General features: G+C 34.8%; 2 protein-coding genes across 2 annotated transcripts; one reads left to right on the top strand and one right to left on the bottom strand.

The window, feature by feature from the left end:
- Positions 1–6,343: 6,343 nt before the first annotated feature.
- Positions 6,344–16,827, top strand: LOC110372931 (epidermal retinol dehydrogenase 2). Its single transcript, XM_049836384.2, has 7 exons — positions 6,344–6,487; positions 8,543–8,690; positions 11,302–11,453; positions 12,778–12,955; positions 15,089–15,274; positions 15,740–15,922; positions 16,685–16,827. Coding segments are annotated over exons 1-7 (927 nt in total). The 5' UTR covers positions 6,344–6,485; the 3' UTR covers positions 16,763–16,827.
- Positions 16,828–17,085: 258 nt separating this feature from the next.
- LOC110372904 (calaxin) lies at positions 17,086–22,688 on the bottom strand. Its single transcript, XM_049836386.2, has 5 exons — positions 22,471–22,688; positions 19,492–19,591; positions 17,860–18,122; positions 17,442–17,564; positions 17,086–17,191 (listed from the first exon to the last, which is right to left on the bottom strand). The coding sequence occupies exons 1-5, from the start codon at positions 22,686–22,688 to the stop codon at positions 17,086–17,088; spliced, it is 810 nt and encodes a 269-aa protein (XP_049692343.1).
- Between the last annotated feature and the right edge of the window lie 1,280 nt (positions 22,689–23,968).

Here is a 23,968-nt window from a genome sequence, read left to right as displayed (position 1 = left end):
TGTTGTATTCTTCAAATAGTTTTGTTTTGTGCGATTGTATCTGTTTTATTATATTTTTCTTCAACATGGAGTATCTTTAAACTGGTATCACGACTCTCGTTTTTAATTTTACTTCGTGATCTAATAGTCTAGTTTTACAAAACCGAGAGTGATATTTTCTTCAGATAGTGTCTCAATTGCAGTGATAACGCCATCATATGTATTCGGGAGAGTAAGTAATAAATGAGCTACTTTGTCCGTTTCCTCTAATTTAGCTCCAGCAGCTGATAATTCTGTCAGCAGATCGTCAAATGTTGAGAAGTGTTTGATCAAGGGTATATCGGCTTTTAATTTTAATCCCAATAATTGTTTTCTCAGCGCTAATTGAGTTGCTACACTTTTCCTTTCATAGATCGCGTCAAAATGTTTAAAACTGCTTGAGCAGTCCCATTTTCATTAATATAATTAAGATATGAGTCCGCCAAATATTCGACTATAATACTTTTGGCTGCCTTATTATTCTTTTCCCACTCAGCGGATCGCGTTCCAGGAATTTCTTCGTCAATAACACTGAGCAAGTTTAACTCTGAAAGCAGTGTACGAATTCTAAATTTCCATACACTGTACTTTTCTCCATTAAAAGGCTTAATGTTTCTTTTCACTTTTTCCATTGTCACAACTTTATTTTTATTTACAACTATGCACTTTACTGTCACTACGCACTACTGAATGTTCTCACTACTAAATGTCCTTTTTCGCACTGGGCCCATAACCTATAGGAGGTATGGGATTAAAAGAAATAATATACTTATTTGATATTGAAATATTTATTCTATACTTTAAATGGTACTTGGAAGCAATACGTCCGTCTAACAAGATCCCGTGACGCAGTGTGTGTAGAGTTAAATAAACAGTAGATTGTTCAGATAGAACAAAGAACAATGTTATCGAAAGTTAGGGGTATTAGTTTTTGCTTTATATAATCCAACAGTATGTATGTATACCTATGTTGGGAGCTTGTTGCGAACCACTTTAACTGCAATTAATATGTGTATCAAGGTTCTTTGCAAGTAAGTCCGTAATGTGGTTTTTAGCAAGTTTTTGATGCAAATTGGAGTCTAATTCGTTGCTAGTTGCGAATAAGGTTAGTTTCTAGGTATATTTGGAAGATCGCTAAGTACAGCAGTCATATATCCCAGTTACTATTTATTTGTCAAACTACAGTGGTTTATAACCTATGGATTTTTGTGTAAACATACCATACGGCTTACATTAAAAACAATACGACACCCGGATCTCTATGATACCCAGGTAACTGGATTGAGGGGGCCAGATAGGACAATCGCTCCTTGTAAAGCACTGGTACTCAGCTACATCCGGTTAGACTGGAAGCCGACCCAAACATAGTTGGGAAAAAGGCTCGGAGGATGAGGATGACTCATTATTATACTTCTAGAGCTATGAAAGACATATTTTATCCTTTACAATTTTAAAGAACCTTCCAGAACAGAGTTGAACCAATATCAAATTACTGCCGTTATACATCATACAACGTTTTAAGTCGGATATTGTGTAGAATTACCTATGTATAATCAGCGGTAGAGGATAGAAGTAATATGCCTGTGTATTGGCATAACGGTAACCAAAACGTCGTGAGGAAATTGAGACATTTATTCAATACGATACAATTAAGTTCCTTCCTTCTATCGATCTAGAATAAACAGGTACCTAGTATAGTAAGCTATGGATGAATCATCATCTGCCTAGCCTTTTGTCAAGTATTCTGGAGTCAGCTTTCATTCCATCCGAATACAATGGAAGAGGTTCCATGGAGCTACTGCCCGTCTGACATCCTCAACCCAGTTATTCTCGGCAACCAAATACCCTGTGGTCAGACTGGTAGTTAGAGATTCAGGCTGCCCAAAACGACTGTAAAAGGTGTTCAACCCTTAGCTGGAATTCACAAAACCTGCCTTACGAGACTGTAACTAGTGAAAAATAAAATTCTAAGCTCAAAAAAAATGATATCCTTCAGAAACTTTTGCTAATGGCAGCGCCTGATTATTTTCAGCTGCATTTCACACAATTGTGGCAGTAATTAATACTTACAACTGCAATATAACACGTTCTATGTCTGTGCTACAAATTTATTGATAGGCGCCTAATAAATACAACTGTATTCTCGTAGCAAGGGTCGAATACCATTTTTTTATATCCTATATATAATATTAGGCACCTACTTACAGATTTAAAAAAGTTTATAATGCATGCTTATTGATTAGATCACCTATATAATATCTAATGCTGTTGAAATAGGTTCACTGGAACTAAAATACGCCAATAATATCAAAAAATATTCTTCATCTTCTTATCTTATTGACCTGCCATTGACTGATAAACGGATGATACAAATAGACACATTGTATTGTATTTATCTCGTACAAAGCATTATGATTCATCTTAGACTTTAGTCTGATAACCTCCTCCTTTTGGTATCGGTTTAAAATAACAATCCTTTTGTTAAACAAATGCTACATATGCTTATATTATAGGCTGTCGTTTGAACATCTTTGACAGTCTTTACGAATAGTCAGAAGCTCTGACAACCAGTCTTACCAAGGGATAACTTATGGGTTGTCCGGGTTGAGAAGATCAGATAGGTAGCCGCTCTTTCTAAAGCACTGATACTCTGCAGCATCCGGCTAGACCACAAGCCGATCCCGACATAGTTGGGAAAAAGCAAGGCAGATGATGATGGGATGCAGTTTAATCACAAATAAACAAGATTTTCTTAAAGTATGTACCAACTATAAAACAACAGTATGAAGTAATCTTTTATACCTACGATCACTTTGTACCATTAACAAGCACACTACAAACTTTTAGTCGGCCAATAGTTGGTTTGGGCTCATAAGTCAGTATGGAAATCAATGGAACACACGACACAGATCGGGTATTTCTCTCGTATGAGACCGACTAAAAACTTTGATTGAATTCACAATTTAAAAAAAGAAACCTACCACAGCGCTTACAGTCGGCCGATTGTTTAACGTGGAGTGTGTGCACGCACTTAATTAAAATACAAACAGTGTAGGGCAATGTCAAAGGTCTCGTCCAGCGGCGGCCCTAGCCATTGCGAGGCTACGTGCGGCAGGTCTATGCGAGGCCCTTTGTCCTACGTGAAAAGTATGTGTTGCGAGAGTAAGCTGGTGTTTTGATTTAGCTAATCATCATGTTTGAGGAGAAATGCTCAAGTTAAACAATTTATTAAAATTTTATTTTTACTACAGTTTCTATTTAAAGAATCACAAAATTAACAAATATTAAAATGATCTGATGCTTGCGACTTTTCTTAAGACTAAAATCTTTAATTATTGTAGTATTGAAAAAAAAAAACACCGAAAACTGAAGAACCCGCGAGCGAAGCGAGCGCGAAATTTTGATTTTTGAGACGCAAAGAGATAGGTAGAGAAAGAGATAGTGTAAAGTGGAAGGCGCGAGCGTAGCGAGCGCGAAATTTTTGAGTTTTTAACAGAAGTTCCCAAAAAAGTTTGAAAAAAGCACTGTAAAGTGAAGAAGGGCGCGTAAGTTTTGATACTTGTGACGCAAGAATATATCTAAAGAGATTATAGAAAAATTACCGTCAAGTGTAAGGCGCGAGCGCAGCGAGCGCCAAATTTTGAGTTTTGGAACAATCAGACAAGTTAAAACAAAAAGTAAAAAAAACTCTAATTTAACTTAGAATTAAGCACAAATTAAAAGAAACCGTGACTTAAGCGAGAGTCAGTTTGTTTTGCTACTTCGGTGCTTTCTTTTTGCTAGATTGAGGACTCAAAACGTAAGCGAAGAAATTAGAAATGAAGATATTTTTTTTTCTAACTTTAAGGAATTAATTAAAGTAATCAGATAAAAGAGAAAATACAAGAGAAGGGTGACAGTCGAACTGAGAGGGGTGACCGCCTCGATGTCTCACATATGCACTGTTGTACTTTTGTTTAAAATTTGAATATCGCGCAGTAAATGGTAGTGAACCTAGGCTTCGCAGATTAGAAAGGCACCCTTAGTGACTTGTCCCTTCTGCCCGCGCCATCCTGGTCGTGCAGATATGTGCCGACCGAGATGGCATCCCCTTTGATGTGGCACCCGGGGCGGACCGATATTTCAGCACCGAGATAATATTCAGCTCTTCGTGTAACTGATTCAGGGCCGTCTCTAGCTCATGTAGCGCCCGGGTGCAATCATGACCCAAGCGCCCCTATGTATTGAAAGATTGTGACTTGAGTAATTCGAACGTCGCATCGTAAATAAGAAAGTTCATACGGAAACTAGGAGTTATTTTCTCGTTAATAAAAGGACTTAAAAGCGGCGCTACCTTCTAGGTTCGGCTAAAAAAGGATGAAAAAAATTAAACAAGTGGAAAGTAAAGCCACCGCGAGCATAGCGAGCGCAAACATTTTTGAGCTTTGGGGCACTAAAGCACCTAAACTCGTATAACGAAGAACAGTGCAAGATGAAGTCGTGAGCGTAGCGAGCGCGAAAATTTTTGAGCTTTGGGACATAAAAGTACTCTAATCAAGTTAGAAGGAAAAGTACTGGCAAGTGAACAGTCGCGAGCGTAGCGAGCGCGAATTTCACTTTTTTTTTCTTGGACCTGATATATATTTTTAATTATATATTTTTTATATTTGTGTGGGTTGTAGCGCGAGGCCCCCCCAAGCGCGAGGCCCTGTGCGATGGCACAGTTCGCACACCCCTAGGGCCGCCACTGGTCTCGTCAATAATACATAATTACATAATAATAATAGCTAAGAAATTACTGCAATCATTTAAAGAGTAGGACACAAATGCGAAACTAATAATGTAGAATAAGTAGCTAGATTTTTTTATAACCGAATTAAAGAGTTTCGTGGTTGTTTGCTTATTCGAACTATTAGCTATTCTGAGGGATAGCGTTCTTTCTCCGAGACGCGGGTAAGACCGATAGGGAAAACAAGTTCATCAATCTTAAAGTTTGAGGATTTGGATAAAGTGATGTTTCTTTCTTGATTAACTGAGGCAAATATGTAGAATGAAGTCCAACTTAATTCATAGGATACCTACTTTTTATTCGGGTGATATTTTAATATGGACACCCGCGTTCCGATTAAAAGATTTAAGAAGCTAGTAAATAATAAAAAATAATTTTATCTAAATTCATCTGTTGTATCCTCGTTCTTAGACAATAAATAAGATTATACTCGTGTTATCTCGTTAGTTATTAAGTACCTACTAGACTAGACAATGATGAATGATGTTATTCACAGTTCACTACTCTGTGCTGTGCCTAGAATACCTATAGTGGTGTGTTAAAACTCTCTTAAAGAAGGAATTAAAACCTTTTTAGAACAGACTTCATAAGGAATTGTTGTTTTAAAATACTGGCTGTTAAAATAATGTGTTTGATTTAAAACACAATTAGAACGTGCATCACCTGAAGTTAATGGAAATTCGGGGATTCCTAAAAACTTAGTAAAAAACTTAGGTATATGTTGACAATAAACTGTTTTTTTTTAATTAGACGATTACTCGATTCAGTGCCTATCAATATCAATAAGAGTACTAGGACACTAAGATTAATAAGAGTACCCACTCTGCTTACTTTGAGCCTTCCGATTTCCGATAGTTTGATCGAACTCATAAATCAGTATGGTGGACTATGGCAATGCGCATATTATAATGTCAGTTTATTTAGTCTACGCAGTAATTTTCATTTATCAGTTATCTGAGATTTAGGTAGTCTGCAGTGAGTGGGGACTCTAAATTGCATGATTATCACTGTAATCACGATAACCAGGGGGCGAAAGTATCGGTATTTTTCCTAAGTACATAGGTCAAAGTCCATTTAAGTGCTTTTGGTACACGTCTACCTGATTCACTACTGAAAGTACTCTATTCCTTAACCTTTGTACGTACTATTATTTAAGTGAAATAGCGTTATATTACCTGAATAATATTACACTTTTGAAGTCTGTTCTTTATCCTTAGGGCTGCTACATACTTGCGACTGAACGAATTGTCCTTAAGACAATTGTGATCTTAGATTGATAGGCGCCATGTGCCACATTGTTTTTTTTCAGTATAATAATAATTTACATTGGAAATAAGAATACTGAGATTGTTGTATGGTTGTTTATTATGTACGAATATGCACCGTGCGTAATGTGTTGTACCTTTGCACCATTATACTTTTTACTAGAGAAAATAATGGTACATACATACATACATACCAAATACATGAACATATGAAAATTTAATTTTAAAAATATACATAAGTAGCTGTATGTATTTTGCGACGTAAAACCAAACTCTTCAGTCGCAAGTACTTACGTACGTCGCAAATGTGTGCAAGTCCTTCTGTTAATCTAGCATGTACCAATATACCCACGTTATCAGTCGTTATCAAAAACCACTGTTATATAGTTTAATCGCATTTTATTTAGTAGTAACAGGGACCACGACCCGACAACATGTAAGTTTGAATTCATGTATTTTTCTTAAGTGATAAGATTATTTCTTCGACCAATATTATCTTGTACTAAATGAACTCTCGTGTACTATCGGTTTCTCGGTCTTTCTCATATCTTATTGTTTTACGAAATTATTAAGCAATGTCGGCCTTTTAAAACCAAGTAAATGCTGATTTCAATAACAGCATCAACATCTGTCTTTTGTTTTGCTTAGGTAGGTACTAGAGATAGAATTTTGACTTTAGCCACATGTAGTTAATAGATAGAACGTTAGGTTATTGCGATCTGTGTACTACCTACTTAAGCAGATTTTATACGAAAACGAACGAACGATCGAAACGAAAACGTACCTGTTGCTTTGTTCTCAAAAATATTGAAAAACCTCTGTACTTTTAAAACGAGGGTAACTTTAAAAACATTGATTTTTGTATGATGTTCCGTCTCTCGAAAGCAGGTGAGCGATACATTTGTTTGTTTTTGCACATTGAATTTGTATGACTATGAATGTACATTGATGAAACCTCTGTGCATAACTAATATATCTTGTTTAGTAGGGCTTTCAACTACTCTAGCAGATGTTCCCGCGCGAACACTTTCGGCTTAGCTTTACAAAATAATGTCATTGATTATTTTGGATGGGTGATTAGAGTCAAGACCATTTCAACAGATCTAATTAAGGTCCATTTATGGTCGCCATGAGAAATTACAAGAAGCTGAAGGTCTAATAAACTACCTCCCCTATAATTGCAGCCGTTCATGCGTGATGGACCAAGGGACATAGGGATTCATTATTATATGTATAGATATAAGTATAGATATATGTTTAATTAACAATCGAATCATATGCAAGAGACAGACAACGTTGCTTACATGACATTTGATATAAGTTAATAATTGGTCAAAAGTTAAGCATTGCCAATAAACATGGAAATGCTGCCAGCCTCTTGGGTATGCTCCCAGTGAGCAGTGATAAGGAGTTTGTCAATGCTTTGTACATATATTATATATTTTTTTAGATATAGTATATATATAATGGCGTATATACATAATTCATATAATAAGTAGGATTTGAATTTTCTGTAATGGTGGTTGACAGATATTAATGTTTTCTTATACAAAGGAATACAAAAACATCGTACCTTTATGATTAAACATTATAAAAATCTCGATAAACTAGTAAGTTAAGTTCTTTTTTTATTTAATATTAGGCATAATTTACATAACGAGCCGGTTTGAGAACTGATTAAATTTTAGCTCAATGTATCAAGGTTCTTATAAGACATGTGGCCTGTAAGACAAGTACTTGATAAGGGCATGTCTACACTGAGATTATAGCATTTTATATTACGTGGGATATTGACAGCATGGATAGCACTTTTTTTAAACCACTTTTAACTAAGGAAAGCTGCCGTTACGGGTAGTCAGAAGCCAGTAAGTCTGACACCAGTCTAACCAAGGGGTATTGGGTTGCCCGGGCAACTGGGTAACTGGGTTGAGGAGGTCACATAGGGCTGACGCTCCTTGTAAAGCACTGGTATTCAGCTACCTCCGGTTAGACTGGAAGCCGACCCCAACATAGTTGGGAAAAAGGATAGAAGGATGATACTACTTACTACGTTACACAATTGATAAATAAGTAGGTTGTTGTTCCTATCTTTGGTAATTGTTACTGCTGTTGTACCTTTATTATAAAAGATAAATAGATATGATATGGATTGATTTTATATTTATATAGATACTTAGCACCTGGCTTATAAACCGAATAGGACCTGAAATGAAAAAAATATTAGGCGGAGATGAAAATATACCAGTTTTATTTAGATTTGTTTATGTATCTTATTTAGATAAAAACATCTTGTATCTCCTCCATTCTGAACGGACCTTAAATTAAATCCATAAGTGAATTAAATACAAAATCTGTATTCTTTTAGCGATCTCGTAAAGGACGGCCGTGTGCCTATGTCATAAATATATATATTAACATTATACTTTTATAATAGGTCCTAAAATTTTTAATTAATCATAGTGTGTTTTAAAATAAAAATGAAAAATTCCAGGGCAGAAGAACCACAGATTATCACCGCTTTGAGGATATTTTTCGAAATAATTTGGACCATAATCCGTGTCGATGTAGAAATTATCAAGACTGTGTTCAGATTCCTGATCCCTCCGGAGTCTAAGGATGTCAACGATGATATTATTTTGGTAAGTTTTTTTTATTTTATTTTATAAATAAACTTAAAACACAAAAGCACTAAGCCTATATCCGATGACACTGGAAGCCGACCCCAACATAGTTGGGAAAAGGCCCAGGAGATGATAAATAAAATTAAATTCAGATCATTACGACAATAAAGAAGAACATAAAGAACATGGCATAAATAAAACATTTACAATGCATAGTTTGGTATGCAGTTATTAATTATTGAAATGAAAAAGGTAGGTACGTCTAACTAATCGATTGTCTACATTTACCTAAGTTTTAATGCTCAGTGCTTTCAGTCTCTTTAATAGTGTTTTGTGAAATTAAAAATAACTAAAGAATACTGTTTATTCTATAAGTGGCATCATTTTTAAATTAATAACTCCTAATGAAACTTTTGTTCAATTACACAAATACCTATTGATAGTAAATGCATTATTTCTAATAAAATTATATTCGTATAAAAAATGAAAAAAAAATAGGGTCCACATAACAATGTTTTGAATCAAACATCTACGATAAATCAATATTGTGTAGATAAGCTTCTGATATTATATTATAATCTGTAGATAACACAATTTTATTTACGTAATACACTAATTAACAGATTTTAAGGTATGTGTTTGAGGTAGAGCAGATGGTATGTAATATCGTGACAAGAGACATTCCACAAAACAGATGACAATATGTTATCGTTTTGTTTTCAATAATAAGATTAGATTCGGAATTTTCCAGAATTTTCGTTCTTTTTGCATCCACAGAAATAATGTGAGCTCAATTATTATCAACTGTGATGTCCTGCTTAGTATAGTATCAGCCTGCTTCCGAAAATGTGGCTGTCATAGCATGTTTTCTTCTATGCTTCTTTATACAGCACCCAATTAAAAATAATAAATTTACCCGCATTAGTTAGTTTATAACATTAGATATTTATTTTAAGTTCATCTATACTCTATACTAATATTATAAAGAGGAAAACTTTGTTCGTATGTTTGTTTGGTTGTAATGGATAAACTCAAAAACTATTGCACTGATTTTAAATATTCTTTCACCATTAGAAAGCTATATTATCTGCGAATAAGATAGGCTATATTTTATCCCGGTGCGGGCAGTAGCTTCCAAGGGACGCTGGTGAAACCGCGGGAAAACGGCTAGTCTTTAATACATACCTATATTTATTTATTCATAAATGATTTTATATGATAAATATCTTCTCTATCTCGTATAGGTTGCTTCCTGAATGTGACAGGTGACAAATATGCTTTGCTATTTTTTATAGTTATTATTATAAAGGCACATAGTATATTAAAAACATAAACAACACGTTTTTAATTAAACGAGCCTTGAAGGACGATGTTAACTTGATCACATTGACTTTTGACCAGAAATTATAATTAGGTATAATCAAGATAATAATAAGTTTCAGTTCAGAAATCTGTACTAATCTTGTAAAGCTGAAAAGGTTTTATGTGTGCTTTAAGGGACAGTAATCTCAGAAACTGCTGCATTTGTTTTGTGGCTCCGATTTGAAAAAAAATGTTGCTTTGTTAGAAAGCCCATTGAATGAGAAATGCTATAAACTACGTTTTATTTCGGTGCGCAGAGTAGTTCCCACAGACAAAATGCATATGAAAACGCTGGTAGAATCAAATTCAAAATACCTGCCGTGTGCTTAGTTACTTCCTTTGACAACCTCTGATGCTCATATTTTCTTAAGTTTTAAGATTTCCAAATGCTGCTTAGCTTATAGATTACAACTAATACATAAAATTACTAATACTAGATAAAATATTTAGGGCAAGCAGACTTTGAGCCTGTAATAAATGCGTGATTTTCACGAAACGGTGACTAAACCCATGCTTAGTTGTACCTACTTAAAACATAGAGATTGTGAACATTATTAGATTGATAACAAATGTATTGGTTGATAAATAGCGGATATTGTAATAATCTGTAACAGGAGTTAGGTATTACATTTAGTCAATCTTATTAAGATTATTTCTTCTGGGAATTATTTGAAATCTTGTATCCGCGTACTTGATAATAATATTTTACCATAATCATCATATTCAGATAAACATCCGCATGGTCTGATGTGACCTATGTGGGAATATTAACCATTGTAGGCACATAATAACAACAAAGGCACAATAAAATTATTAAAGTACAATCAATTTAATTGTGAAAAATAATAAAATCAAACGATCAAAAAGTACAGGACATAAAGTAATAATAAGTCTATAAACTTTTGTGTTTCTTTTATTCAATGTCACCTACAAATATTTGAAGTAAATTGATTATACCTACTCACCTGTAGGTAGACAACATTTTGATTAGGTACCTACTTTTTTGCCAGAAGTCAGAAAATCAGAAAACCAGTCTTACTAGGGGGTTTGCAGATCTATACTAATATTATAAAGAGGTCTATAAGTTTTAGTTTAAAATTTGGAACCGCTGCTGGTCGCATTTCCGAAATTCTTTCACTGATAGATAGGTACAATGTTCCTGAGTAACATAGGCTATATTTATCCCGGTACAGGCAGGTTCCCACGGGATGTGGGTGAGACCGCTGGCAGAAGCTAGTGATGAATAAAAACTCATATTTTCACCCAGATCACCGGTGCAGGCCATGGCATGGGACGGGAAGTGGCTCTGCGCTTCGCCAGGTTGGGAGCCAAGATAGTCTGTGTGGACATCAACCCTCAGGGTAATGAGGAAACTGTCTCCATGATCAAGCAGGAGAAGGGGCAGGCCTATCCTTATGTGTAAGTAGTTTTTTAACACGCTTATGTAAATAAGCTTCACTGGTAACTGTACGTAAGAAAATCTTGGGATCTTAATTTGACCCACTTCCCGGTCTTCGATTAGGATGAAATTTTACACACGCTCCGAGTTCTGATGACAATGCAAGAGTAGCGTGTTTTTTAGTTTTATAAACAATTTTTTTATAAGTTACTAGCGACCCGCCCCGTACTGATATTTATAAACCTTCCTATTCAATCACTCTATCTATTAAAAAAAACCGCATTAAAATGCTTTGCGTAGTTCTAAACATGTAAAATAGCTACCTAATAATTTTAATTATGAAAAATAATAAAATCAAACGTCCAAAAAGTCTATAAACTTTTATGTTTCTTTTATTAAAGTCACCTACAAATATTTCAAAGCCGCATCAAAATCCGTTGCGTAGTTTTAAAGATTTAAGCATGTAGTGATAGTAAATTACCTAATACCTAACTTTTTGGACGCCATTAAATCATAAAAAAACACTGTAGAGTATTTTTCTTTTTTATCTTTTGTAGTTGTACCTACAAATGTTATTAATGTAAAAAGATAGATATAGGATTTATCAGGTAAACCAGTTTTATATGTTTTTATCTTAAAACTTAGCAATTAAAATAGTTGTTTTAGTGTGCGGCCTAATCGCAGAAATTGTTACTAACAAAAACTTCAACGGCCAAAAAATATATTTAGGTATGACCTGTTTGGCGCCTTATTGCTTGTTTTATCTATTTTTGATCATGCAAATTCTTGTTGTCAGAACATTTTTAATCTATGTTCAAGTCTAAAAACCAAGGCCACATTTTTACAACAGCTAGTCCTTAAACTGGAATCGCCCATTTTTTATCAGCATCCGTACCAATAAATAATTGAGCCTGTCAGTATCAACTTATGAATATTTATTTACATAAGCAGTAAATGATGTAATATTTTTCTCGTTTTCTCTAATACTTTGTTAAATTCCAAAAATAGGACTGAGCATCACTATAATTATATAATTATTTTTGCTTTTAATAAATTTATAATCAAACCAGTTCTAGCAAATTCTGATATTTACCCGTCCTTAAAATGTTTGATTTTAATGTAATGACTTTAAATTGTAATTATCTAAACCTACACATTAAAAAAAACTTTGTAAAAATCCTATGACAATACCTTAACCAATTTAGGATAGTTTTTTTTGTAGCCCTCATTTTTTATCCATACCTACTTTGTTCCATCATTCTTTCTTATCTATGCGACAAACCATCACTTATAAATGCTTAGCCGAATTTTGTCCTAGTAACATGCCGTGTATCTTTTCTCCAGATGTGACGTCACAGACAGAACTGCGGTCCTAGCGCTAGCTGAGAAGGTGGAACGCGAAGTGGGAGTGGTGACCATCCTCATCAACAACGCTGGTATCATGCCCTGCAAGCCGGTGCTCAAGCATTCAGAGAAGGAGATCAAGACTCTTGTGGATATTAATGTCAATGGGAATCTTTGGGTAAGTGTATTGCAAATATAATATCTTCATTGAATTTAACATGTCAAGTGAGGTTTTCTTTTTGCGAAATAAAAAAATGATGTCATCCTAGCCGATTATCAGCTTCCACGGCTGTTGGAAATTAGTCAACTGCGCAGGATATATTATAGTGTAGTACTCTCTATTCCTTCACTCTCATAGAGCGATGGGACGGCAATGCAACACGACCGGAGAGAGATCAGGCAAAGGAATTAATTATATTTAATATACCTACATTAGTGCATTGGTTCAACAGGAGTTTACCGCGTGCAACGAACCAAAGAAATTCTTCAGCTTTATGATAACAGTGTACATTTACATTTGATGGATGAGATCCCACGCGTTTTTCTTCGGTTCGTTCAGGCACGTGTAGGTTTAAGTGCATTATTTACATTTTGTTTGTGTAATGGAAATGCAAACAAAGACATTTGATAGTCCGAATATTCAACGAGTCAGATAAGCATTTATAATATAAAATGCTGAAAACTTTATAGTAGAGGATAGGTTAATTTATTTTTTACATGAAAACAGATTTGTTCACTATAGTTTTCATTACATATAAAATTAAGAAAGTAAAAGAAAGAGACCTAAGGCGGAAACTTAATCTTTCGAGAGGAACACTTACAAATATTTTTAGTTTTTACACACAGATTGTTATTTTGAAGTTCTTATACTCTTAGCTTAGGTGATAAATAACTCTGATATGAAAAACTAATATCAAATTAAAAGTGTACTTACCGACACTCATACTTAAAGAAATATGATTATAATATTTGGGATGATTGTGCATGAATATGCATGCTATAATGACGCACATTGTATTTTTGTGCCTGAAGTCATAATTACTTCTTCAGTATAATTTGGTCCCAAAAGGAATAATTTTTAAAGTCATTAAATGCAGGAAATGTTCCGATTTCGAACAAAGATATTCAATGCGCCATTTTGTTTTGTGTTTGGAATAAGGAAACGCTTTTTAAAACCTTGCATACGGCTTTTGTTTTTTTCTTTTATACGATAGTATTTTGTTTTCTTTCATTTTGCGAGCTTTGTAGTACATTCAATGATATTCAACTGTTGAACAGTAAATAGGGATTATTAAAAGTAAGTTGTACCAAGTATTGACAAGTGGTCGGCCATGGCCACATGACCATAGCACAATTCTGATTTCATTAAAAGTACGACTAACCTTTGAGACCGTTCATGATAAAATTCGCGAAACGGATAAGTAAGAGGTGACACTGTGAAATAATTTCAACTTGAATTCAATGTAAGGGTCATGGATTATATTATGCTCATTAATTATCTGTATTGGATAATGAGATAAGTTGATTATGAGATGTTCATGATAAGGTCAATTAATGGATGGATGAGCGCTGACTCTTGACGACCGCCAAAATGAATCATTCCGTTAATACTACAAATCAATCAAAATCAGATCAAGGGGAACATAAGAAAATAGGAGTTAGGATGAAAATAGGAAAGTTTGAGGTTAAACAAAATATTTTAAGAAATATATAAAATCACAGAAGTCAATCAAAATCTGCGTAAGCACAAACTGACAATTCCAAAATAGGTATAAAGATATTTAACTGTTCACTCAGCGTATTAATTTCAATGTAAACTGTGAAGGTTTTTGCATAATAAGGACCCTAATTAATTTTGATGGCAGAAAACATTTACCTTAGTACTTGAACTTTTTGATAATTAAATAATGTTGGTTTTTGTTTACCGAAGTAGGTACCTGAATGAGTAATTCTTGTTCATTGTTTTTTGAAGGCGACAATAAATAGTCAGGAACAGGAACTTTAACTAAAGCCTCCTCAAATAATAAATTATTATTAAAACATAAATCTCGTAAACATCCTTCGTCTGCAGGGTACGAAGACTCCCCATGCCTTTTCCATCTCGATCGATTCAGCCTAACGTGTTTTTTCTATCCTCGTCGGTAGCAAGGATTTCTTAACCCTAACTATCCCACCGCTGAACTGAGCAAAGGCCTCCCAAAGCAAGATAGACAGACAGATTTATATATTTGCATAGAATGATTAGATGAAGGATTAGTTATAAGAAATATAAGTTTCTTTATATTAAAAATACATTTGTACCTAATTCCAGATGATCCAAGCGTTCTTACCTGCGATGTTAGAACGCAACTACGGTCACATCGTCGCCATGTCTTCCATGGCCGGTAAGATGGGTCTCCGCAACCTGGTCCCGTACTGCGGCACCAAGTATGCCGTCAGAGGCATCATGGAGGCTCTCGCTGTTGAGCTGCATGAAGACCCCAGGGATACTAATGGGGTAAGTGTTATTTTGTGGCCTTGTGTATGCCTGTATGGTCCTTACTGATGGAGACTAGCTTATTCTTCTACAGAAGATGTGGTCTGTGGTCACTAAGCTTATCAAAAGTTATGCACAATATTAAGATGAGTAAATATGTAATTGGTTTATTGTATTTGCATGATTCCCGAATTGGTATTTGGAGGTTTATACTTAGGCAGTCTGTAGGTACACCTAGCATTTTGGAATTATGTGGTATGTACACCAAAGTACTGTAAAGAGGAAAAAAGAGAGCCCTCTTTTATCTGCTTTGTCAAGATTTCTATGCATTTACATGGATTTTCGTACTTGAAAAATAAATAAATTGGAAGTATCTATAATCTCAAAATCACTATTTTTTAATCCTGTCATCATGCCTATTGCTCTAGCCATCATGATTGCCGCATTTTTAGAGCTATCTAATAACACCAAAGCCTATTCTTCCAGATCAAACTAACAACAATCTGCCCATACATCGTAAACACCGGCCTCTGCCACAACCCTCGCATTCGCTTCGAAGGCCTCATGAAGACGGTGGATCCCGGTGATGCTGCTGACCAGATCGTTGATGCTATCCGCAAGGAGTACCATGAGATTACCATTCCTAGTGACTTGTATTACACGAATAAGGTAAGATGGTGTTTTGTAAATGTTGCCTTGTGGTGTCAGAGGTGATAAAAGGTTTTATGGAGACAATTTTTGTAAGGTTATAAAGAAACATGAAGAGAGCGGATATAGAGGTAGATAAAAATATACAGGGTGTGTCGTTCATAATCACATTAAATCCTATCGCATATACTATATGATATTCTATGGTGAATTGTAAAAAAAATAACCTAATCCATTCAGTGGTTTAACCACAGGAGTCATTTTTAGTTTTTATGATTTACAACATCATGTGTAAAGCAGAGATAAAGTTAGGACTATCGAATGATTTGATCAGTTGACAGCTGTCAGTTTTCAAGGGAGAATTTCAGTTGTTTGTGATGACTGACTTTTACATGGTGTTCTAATTATCGCACATTTTTATTCTATTTACTTTGTTTGAAAAAATATTTTTTTTAATTTTACGTATTTTTCTTTTTTGTTTATGTTAATCGACTTATATTAACCAGTATATTAACGCATTTCATTTAATGTGATTATGAATGACACACCCGATATAAGGAAGAAAGGTGGACACAAAAAGGTAAAACATCCATTTTCTTCTAGTTTTACGAAGTGTATAACTTTTGCAAAACTTAATTTGATTCTTACCTCTGCTTACCACCATCCACTGCCTTTATCCACTTTTGGATAATGATCATCATCATCACCTTCTCATTTTACTATTACTTCTCTCCTCAAGAAATATGTAAGCTAGGCAACTTATTAATTTGTTTCTTTTTCCAGATTTTCGGCCTGTTCCCGCCAGCAGGAGCCAAGATCCTAACAGACTTCGTTGGAACCGGTTTGGATCCCCACGAATAAAACATGACATTTTTTATTTATTTTTTATACATAATAAAATTCTAATGACTTTGTTGATTTCGTAACCTCTTTTTTTATTTATCTATCCTTTATTGAAGTATTCATAATTTTACGTCTTTCATTGCATCTCTCTTAAATATTTATTCTCTTGCAATATTTACATAATTTATAAAACTTATTCTTAGTTCTAATTTAATCTGTACAATTTAAATGTAAGTTACTTTAGTACTAACTTCTTTTTCTTCAATATTATATTAAGCATAGGTGTATTACCTCAAGTATAACTTAATAATACTTCGGTGGAGAGTAAAGCATAATAAATCTTATGTCTTATTAGTTAAGGTCTTGAGGAAGGTAGTAGTATGCCTCTTGGTCGGCAGACACTGGCCAAACGCTTCCAATAGAAGAGGCTCTTGTTCTACTGCTAGCCTGAAAAATAAATAAGTAGTTTGACCATAAGCAGAAGTGTCATCAACTTACAATTGTCAAAAAATTTGAGCATCCAGATAAAAAGTAGCCTACTTTTAGCAGCTTAGTAGCAACATCTAATACTGAAAATCAGACCATTAGCTCCTCAGATTTTCGTCTTCAAGCATACTCTTGAGTATTGCAATATTAGTATCGATTTGATTAATTTTTCCTTAAACTTTTTCATAATAAATTGCCAATTTCTGTTTACCTATAATCATCAAGCGACACGGTTCCATCCTTATCAACATCCAACTTCTTGAGGACTAGCTCCACCAGTTCGCGTACTCCTTCATCGGGATCTTCATCACCAGGCTGCTTCAGTAAGGAGTTTCTGTGATAAAGGTTATAATGTCGTATTGTCGAGTGTTCACTCAACTGAAAACAATCTCAGTAGGCACCTCGGGAAATGTAACTGAATTTCGGGAAAAGTCTAGACTAGTCTATTTTGTGTTCTTAGATAAAGAAATCATTTTTAAGCATAACACTACCTCTATTGCTTTGAAACTTCAAAACTGAACAATGAACATCCTTGTTCCTATTGAATCTTAAATTGATAACTAAAGATTTATTCTAAACTGGTATAGAGTCTAACTACTTAAATAAGTAAATTAAGAAGTAAATCTTACCGTAACAACAAAAACATCTCCTCCCTCGTAATAAACCCATCATTATTCAGATCGTACACCTTGAAGCAATACCCAATCCTTTCTTCCGTATTCCCTCTCAACAGGACACTAAGACCTTTGACCCAGGCCTCGAATCTCAAGGACCCCTCCCCTCCCGCCGCCCCTCGCTCCCAGGTAATCCACATTCGTTCTAGAATGTTCTCCTCTGTTACCAGATCGAAGGTATTGTGCATCACGTCTCTGAACGTGCTTTGGTCTATGCCCTGGAGATCAGAAAGTATGGGTTGGGATAAGTTATCCTAGGGATGCACTATGCTATATAGGTAGGAATCAATTGCAAGAGGATTCATCATCATTAGCCATTTTTATTGTCCGACTGCAGGGCACACAATCTTGTTCTCATACAGGTATTTAGAAAATCAGAATTATGTGTGTATGTTTTTACTTAATCTAAGTAATTGTCTTCCTTTAACACACGAAAAGAATCGATTGAGAATAATAGAAATTTATAGCCGTCATTCAATTAGTTTAGGTGTCATTTACGAGTATTATAAGTCAGCCCTCAAAATGCCAGTCAATAACTTCATCATAAAACATCAAAGCCTCACTTTTCGAATCGAACTCAAATACAGAATAACTTTCTATAATAACATAAAAAAAATACATCAGGAATTTCTTTGAATAAAAACTATGGGGTTGTTCCACGAGGAACATTATTCTTTATTGGCAATAATATCACGGTGTAACCACGGTGGGTATAACCATAACCGTTTGCTACACGGCAAGGAGGCCATCTATCTTTTCCAACTATTTTGATTTGCGTGAGTTCGTATATGTAGGGACTGTATTTAGGGCATGTGCCATATACTTTGTGCTAGCCATTTTCCCGCGGTTTTAGCCGCGTCCTGTAGGAAATACTGCCCGTACCAGGATAAAATATAGTCTATCTACTAGATGTTACTTGCAGATAATGCTGAAAGTTTTTTTTTAAATCGGTCCTGTAGTTTTTGAGTTTATCCATTGCAAACAAAAATAAGTATATAGGTATTTTTCCTAGTATTCAAGCTTATTGCGAAATTTATAGATGGTAAGTACCTAAACACAAGAGAACTATCCTTGGTTCAAATTATCTTTGCAAATTGGTTCACATTCAATTTGAACAGTTACTTATTTACGCCATCTTTATTACACACTTTAGCGGTTTTTTTCCGAGCAAAGTTTTTCAAATAAAGAATGTTTTGATAGCATTGTCTAGCCAGTGTTATTTATGGTGTCCGATGAAATACGGTACGGCGACAATTCTTTTTGAGCCTACTTTAACATTAATGATTTTTTTATTCATAAGGTTCTGAGTTTAAATATTTTCAGAAAATTTTTAGATTGTAATAAATGTTAGGGTAAAACTGGTTTGTATTTGTTTACATTTTATAAATAACAGGACCAAAAAGTACATACAACAGACAAATTAAGTTAAAATTCAAAATTAAGAAAAAGGTAGGGTAGGTATATTTTTAATACAATTTAAATCTTCATGGATACTGGATTCACGGGTTTCATCATTTTAATACTTAAATCATAGTCATTATTCCTACTTAGTACATAAATTTGTTAAATAATATTTGGCTTACTCACATCAATTTTAGGAGAATGTCCAATGGCAGTAGCTGGTGCTGCAGCTTGAGCACTCATCACCAATCGCCGATACATCGTGTACAAGGCTTCTATCTCAGCCCTATAAACAAAAATATTACTTATTTAAGTCACTTTCATTCCTACTGATTGCAGTATTTCTAGAATTGATTCCTACGAATTGAATATTAATTTATTGTAAACCGCTTTAAAACATACATTTTCAGGTCAATCATCCTTCTTAAAAACTTCACAAAGGACAATACCCCTCAATCACTATAATAGTAGGTAGTTGTGCCCATAAAAAACATTTCCCGTCTTAGGCATCGTTCAGACCAAACGTATTGTCGGCCGCTGACTGTGAGCGCGCGTTACGCAGTTTATTGCTTTTCCATATATATTGAAATTGTCGTTCACACCGAACCGACTATACGCTGTTACGTCGTCTGTTGTAGCTGACTCTCAGTGGCCGATTATTTTACTACGCGACTATGCACGGCGGACGCGGATTGGCTACGCGGACGCAGTTGCCGAAAAGCGCCGCTCCGCCTCGGTACAGCACGTCGATAATTAGTGTCCCTTTTATATAAACTTAAACGTATTAAAGATAGTAACTCATCGAATGTTTTACTGTCATACGAAAATATTTCTTGAACTTATTTGGATAAAGTAAATTAAAAATAAATTCGAAATATAAAGTATGAAATTTACCAAGAAAACATCTCTTCAAATTTAAGGGATGTACCCACAATCTCTTCTTTTTATTATTTTCGTCTTCCTCTAGAGCTTCGCAAATGGCAACTATCTGAATGCGCATCATTTAATTGAAATATCAGTAAAACATCTGATATGAAAAAAATAAATTACGCTAGTTTTATCGTTTATAAAATACTACGAGTAACTTCAAATACTGAGCCCTTTTATGTGTAGAATAGTCAGCCGCTCAGCGTACGCATCTAGTGTGAACCTACACGAGCCTATTCTTTTGTTCACACATGTAGCGCATCGTACGCTATAGCCTATTGTCGGCTTGGTGAGTACGCGTACTGCAGATTGAGTCGACGTTCAGACTGGGGCAGACAGTGAGTATACTCACAGTCAGCGGCGGAATACGTTTGGTGTGAACAATCCCTTACAATGAACTTTAACAGTAATTTATCCGTTTTACGATAACCGAGAATGTAGTACAACTTCCCTCGTAAACTGAAGATCGGTATCACGCACTTCATGTTGTACCTAGTACCCTAATACCTAGTACCTACCTAATGCTTGTCTATGAGACACACACGCGATTTAGGAAAATAGTTCCTTTCTTGTGACACGAAAACTGTGATAAATATCTAAAAACATGGTAAAAAAATCGGCCAGTTACGAGCTGAAGTCGTACACGTATGTTTTTGTACAAGAGTCTGGTGACAACAGACAAACGGTCGGACAGGGCCCCGATTCTCCTAAGTTAATAATGTCAAAATCGAATAGAAATCGAATCGCAATATGATCGTAATAGCAGTTTTAACCATATCGGGCATTCTGCTACTAATAAAAGACCAATCGTATTCGATTGACATTTGATTGGTGTGCGATTGGTCTGCTATTTTGATGATTTTGTATACTATACGGTAGTTTGCTGTACAATCATTTTGCAATCGTAAATCATTTGCAGACAAAATGATTCATTATTGAATGACAGAAAAGGATAAAAACGTTTATTCCAAAGAAAAAATAGCGGAATGCCACATATATACGCTTCAATCGTAATCGAGTCGGGATTGGATCTCAGTCGAATCGAGTCGAACGTCAATCGAAGGTCGCTTAAGTAAAATTAGGAGAATCGGGCCCCAGGATCACAGGACAAAGAAGTCTCAGTACCTTATGAGGTCCCATTTTACCCCTTTAATCGTAAAAAAATCTACGTATAGACTAATGCTTTACCTAATTGCGTATAATTAACTCAACATAGGCAAGGACATTGTTTATAAACAGATTGGCCCACAATGAAAACACAGTAGCAACTAATTTAAACTAACGTCGGGAACTATAATTTACTTTGCACAGCATAGTAATTTACTAAACTAACGATGCCATTATTTAGGTTGGTTGTATCTAATGCATAATATCTATATTGTGATAATTTTGAATACATTAATTTTCTACGTAGACACGAAAAGGTTCCACCTTAATTGAATGCAAACTCTTTACACAAAAGAAATATACAAACTCCTTTTTCATTTATAAACAAATATAAATTAAAATAAAAAAATTAAAATGGAACACCGCAAAAATCACCAAAAATAAAATTTCAAATTAAGAACGTTAACACTAAACTGCACACTGACTTTGTAAAATGAGTTTGTCTATACAAGGCATCGAGATGTTTCTCCTTCAATTTCTTGACAGGCATCGTGGCACGCGTAACATACTGCTAGGTAAACACTGAAAGTATTTTACGACCGAGGAGCGACCTACCCCGGCTGCCTCTACTCGCCCTACTGAACGCGATTTAGGGTTGTACCAGTCAAGTAAATAATAACCTTCGATCGTTTATAGCTTACCATTCAATGGGTTCATTTAGGGTTAAAGGGTGTTAATACACATGCGTGTTTTTTTATTAAGTTGTGAGTTTTACGTGTTTATGGAGGTGTAATTTTTTTTATTACGAAACTGTAATCAAGGCGGCAATTCAAGCCAAATCAAGGCTTTTTTTACCCTCGCAGTCACATACATGAATAATTTAACATGGGAAAAGTTAAGGAGTGTTCTTGTTTGACATCTGCTCACCACTCGTTCTTACTGAAGCGAGCGTAGCAGCTAGACAACATTTAAGAAACTCCTGTTTGTTTAAGTTGCGAAAAGTGAAAATATTATCATGAATTTAGTTTACCTTTCCTCACAAAAACATATTTTTGCAAATTAATTCCAAAAAGAATTAAATAGCTAATCCGAATCTGCACTTCTATACTAATATAATAAAAAAGGACTTACTTATTAAACCTGGTAGTCTTGAGGAGCAAATCAAACACCTTCTGCGGCGGCTTGCCTCCGATCACCGCTTTCTTCGCTTTCGGCTTAGGCCTTGGAACCGGTGCAGCTGCCTGGTTCTGCTGTCCAGCACCATGTCTGCCAGCGGTGAGGAAGATGCGAACTCCTCGGAGAGCTATAGCACTGGCCGCCATGCTGATTTGTTTGTTTTCTGCTGCCATTGCCTGTAGATTGGGCCATGGGTGGCGATTGTTTTATTATTTGTTCCTAACTAAGTATAGGTAATACTAAAACAGTGAGAGCTTGTGTTCAAATTGTAGATGGGTTACAATCAGCAGTTAAAACCTAAGCTTGTCTCTGGGATGATTGAATTATGTATAGAACATTAGCGATGCTAGATGTCATTGCCATCTAATTTCATAGACACTTTGAAACAAAAGAAGTAAAAAAAACAAGAAAATGCAAATCTGCATACCATGAACTTCACAACCCCATTAGCCAGTTAAACATACTTCAGTACATACCTAACTATCTATGTGTTAACATACATATGTATTAACCTAACCCAGTTCAAATACTTCGGTACGAGGCACGAACAAGCTGATTACTGAGCTGATACTGTGCTTAATTACTGACTTCGTGACGTGATTAGATCAAGCTAAAAGCAAAGTTAGGTTAAATACGAAAGAGGTTGGGTTGATTCTCGGATAGGAAACTTTTTTGTTGTTAAATTAGATGTTTTTGGCTGTGGCCGCCTTTTTTGTTTTAAAAGAAGATTGCATAATTCCTCCTTTATTTAATTTGGTACGCAAGTTAAATAATTCTCATGTATAGTAGCATACCCCAAATACAAAATCTAGTACATAAAACATAGGTTTGAAAAATAATTTATTTTGTTGATTATAATGAAAACGTAAGTAATATTTGTTTTACTTAAAAATTTAATCTTTTGCATCATGCAAAAATAGGTCACGAATTTAAATCTGTCATGTGATATAGCATGTTTTTTTAAGTTGCAATTATTTCCACAATTTCAGTCCCTTCGTTTTCCTTCTAATAAGCTGCAATCATTCAGAAAGTTTTCTAACAATATTTTCTTTGAAAGATAACAAATGAAAAACGACAACATGATTGCAATGATTCGTTTAAGTCACTCAGATATTTTTTACGTCAAAGTTAGCGACACGCTAAACGTCACTATGAATTCCAATTTGGAAATAGAACAATATACAACAATATACAACATATTCGTAAGTTTTGTATGGAAATTACAGTAGTTTTACATAGTTTTATTTCAGGTTACAGAAAGTTTTTACAGGTATGTAAGGAAGTTAAACCACGCATGGATTTATGACTTTTGTTGGTAACTCGTGTATGACATGAAAATGATAAATCACATTTGTTCCGAAATAGCTTGGGCTTTTCGAATTCCGTGAATGTTGATGGATGATCAAAAATGATACCTAGTTATGATAAAATGCCGCTATATGTACATATCTAC

Source organism: Helicoverpa armigera, chromosome 3 (genome assembly GCF_030705265.1).
Source record: "Helicoverpa armigera isolate CAAS_96S chromosome 3, ASM3070526v1, whole genome shotgun sequence".
NCBI lineage: Eukaryota > Metazoa > Arthropoda > Insecta > Lepidoptera > Noctuidae > Helicoverpa > Helicoverpa armigera.
The sequence above is the reverse complement of the archived record's forward strand: the minus strand, read 5'-3'. Positions and strand labels throughout refer to the sequence as shown.

Bases quoted from the DNA above. Each gene is read 5' to 3' on its own strand.
- LOC110372931 (XM_049836384.2), top strand. The intron at 15,275-15,739 runs GTAAGTGTTATT...CTATTCTTCCAG, and splicing joins ACCCCAGGGATACTAATGGG to ATCAAACTAACAACAATCTG. The intron at 15,923-16,684 runs GTAAGATGGTGT...TTCTTTTTCCAG, and splicing joins ACTTGTATTACACGAATAAG to ATTTTCGGCCTGTTCCCGCC.
- LOC110372904 (XM_049836386.2), bottom strand. From the start codon at position 22,688: ATGGCAGCAGAAAACAAACAAATCAGCATGGCGGCCAGTGCTATAGCT. The intron at 19,592-22,470 runs GTAAGTCCTTTT...TTTTGTTTATAG, and splicing joins AAGACTACCAGGTTTAATAA to GGCTGAGATAGAAGCCTTGT. The intron at 17,565-17,859 runs GTAAGATTTACT...CCTTTATCACAG, and splicing joins GAGATGTTTTTGTTGTTACG to AAACTCCTTACTGAAGCAGC.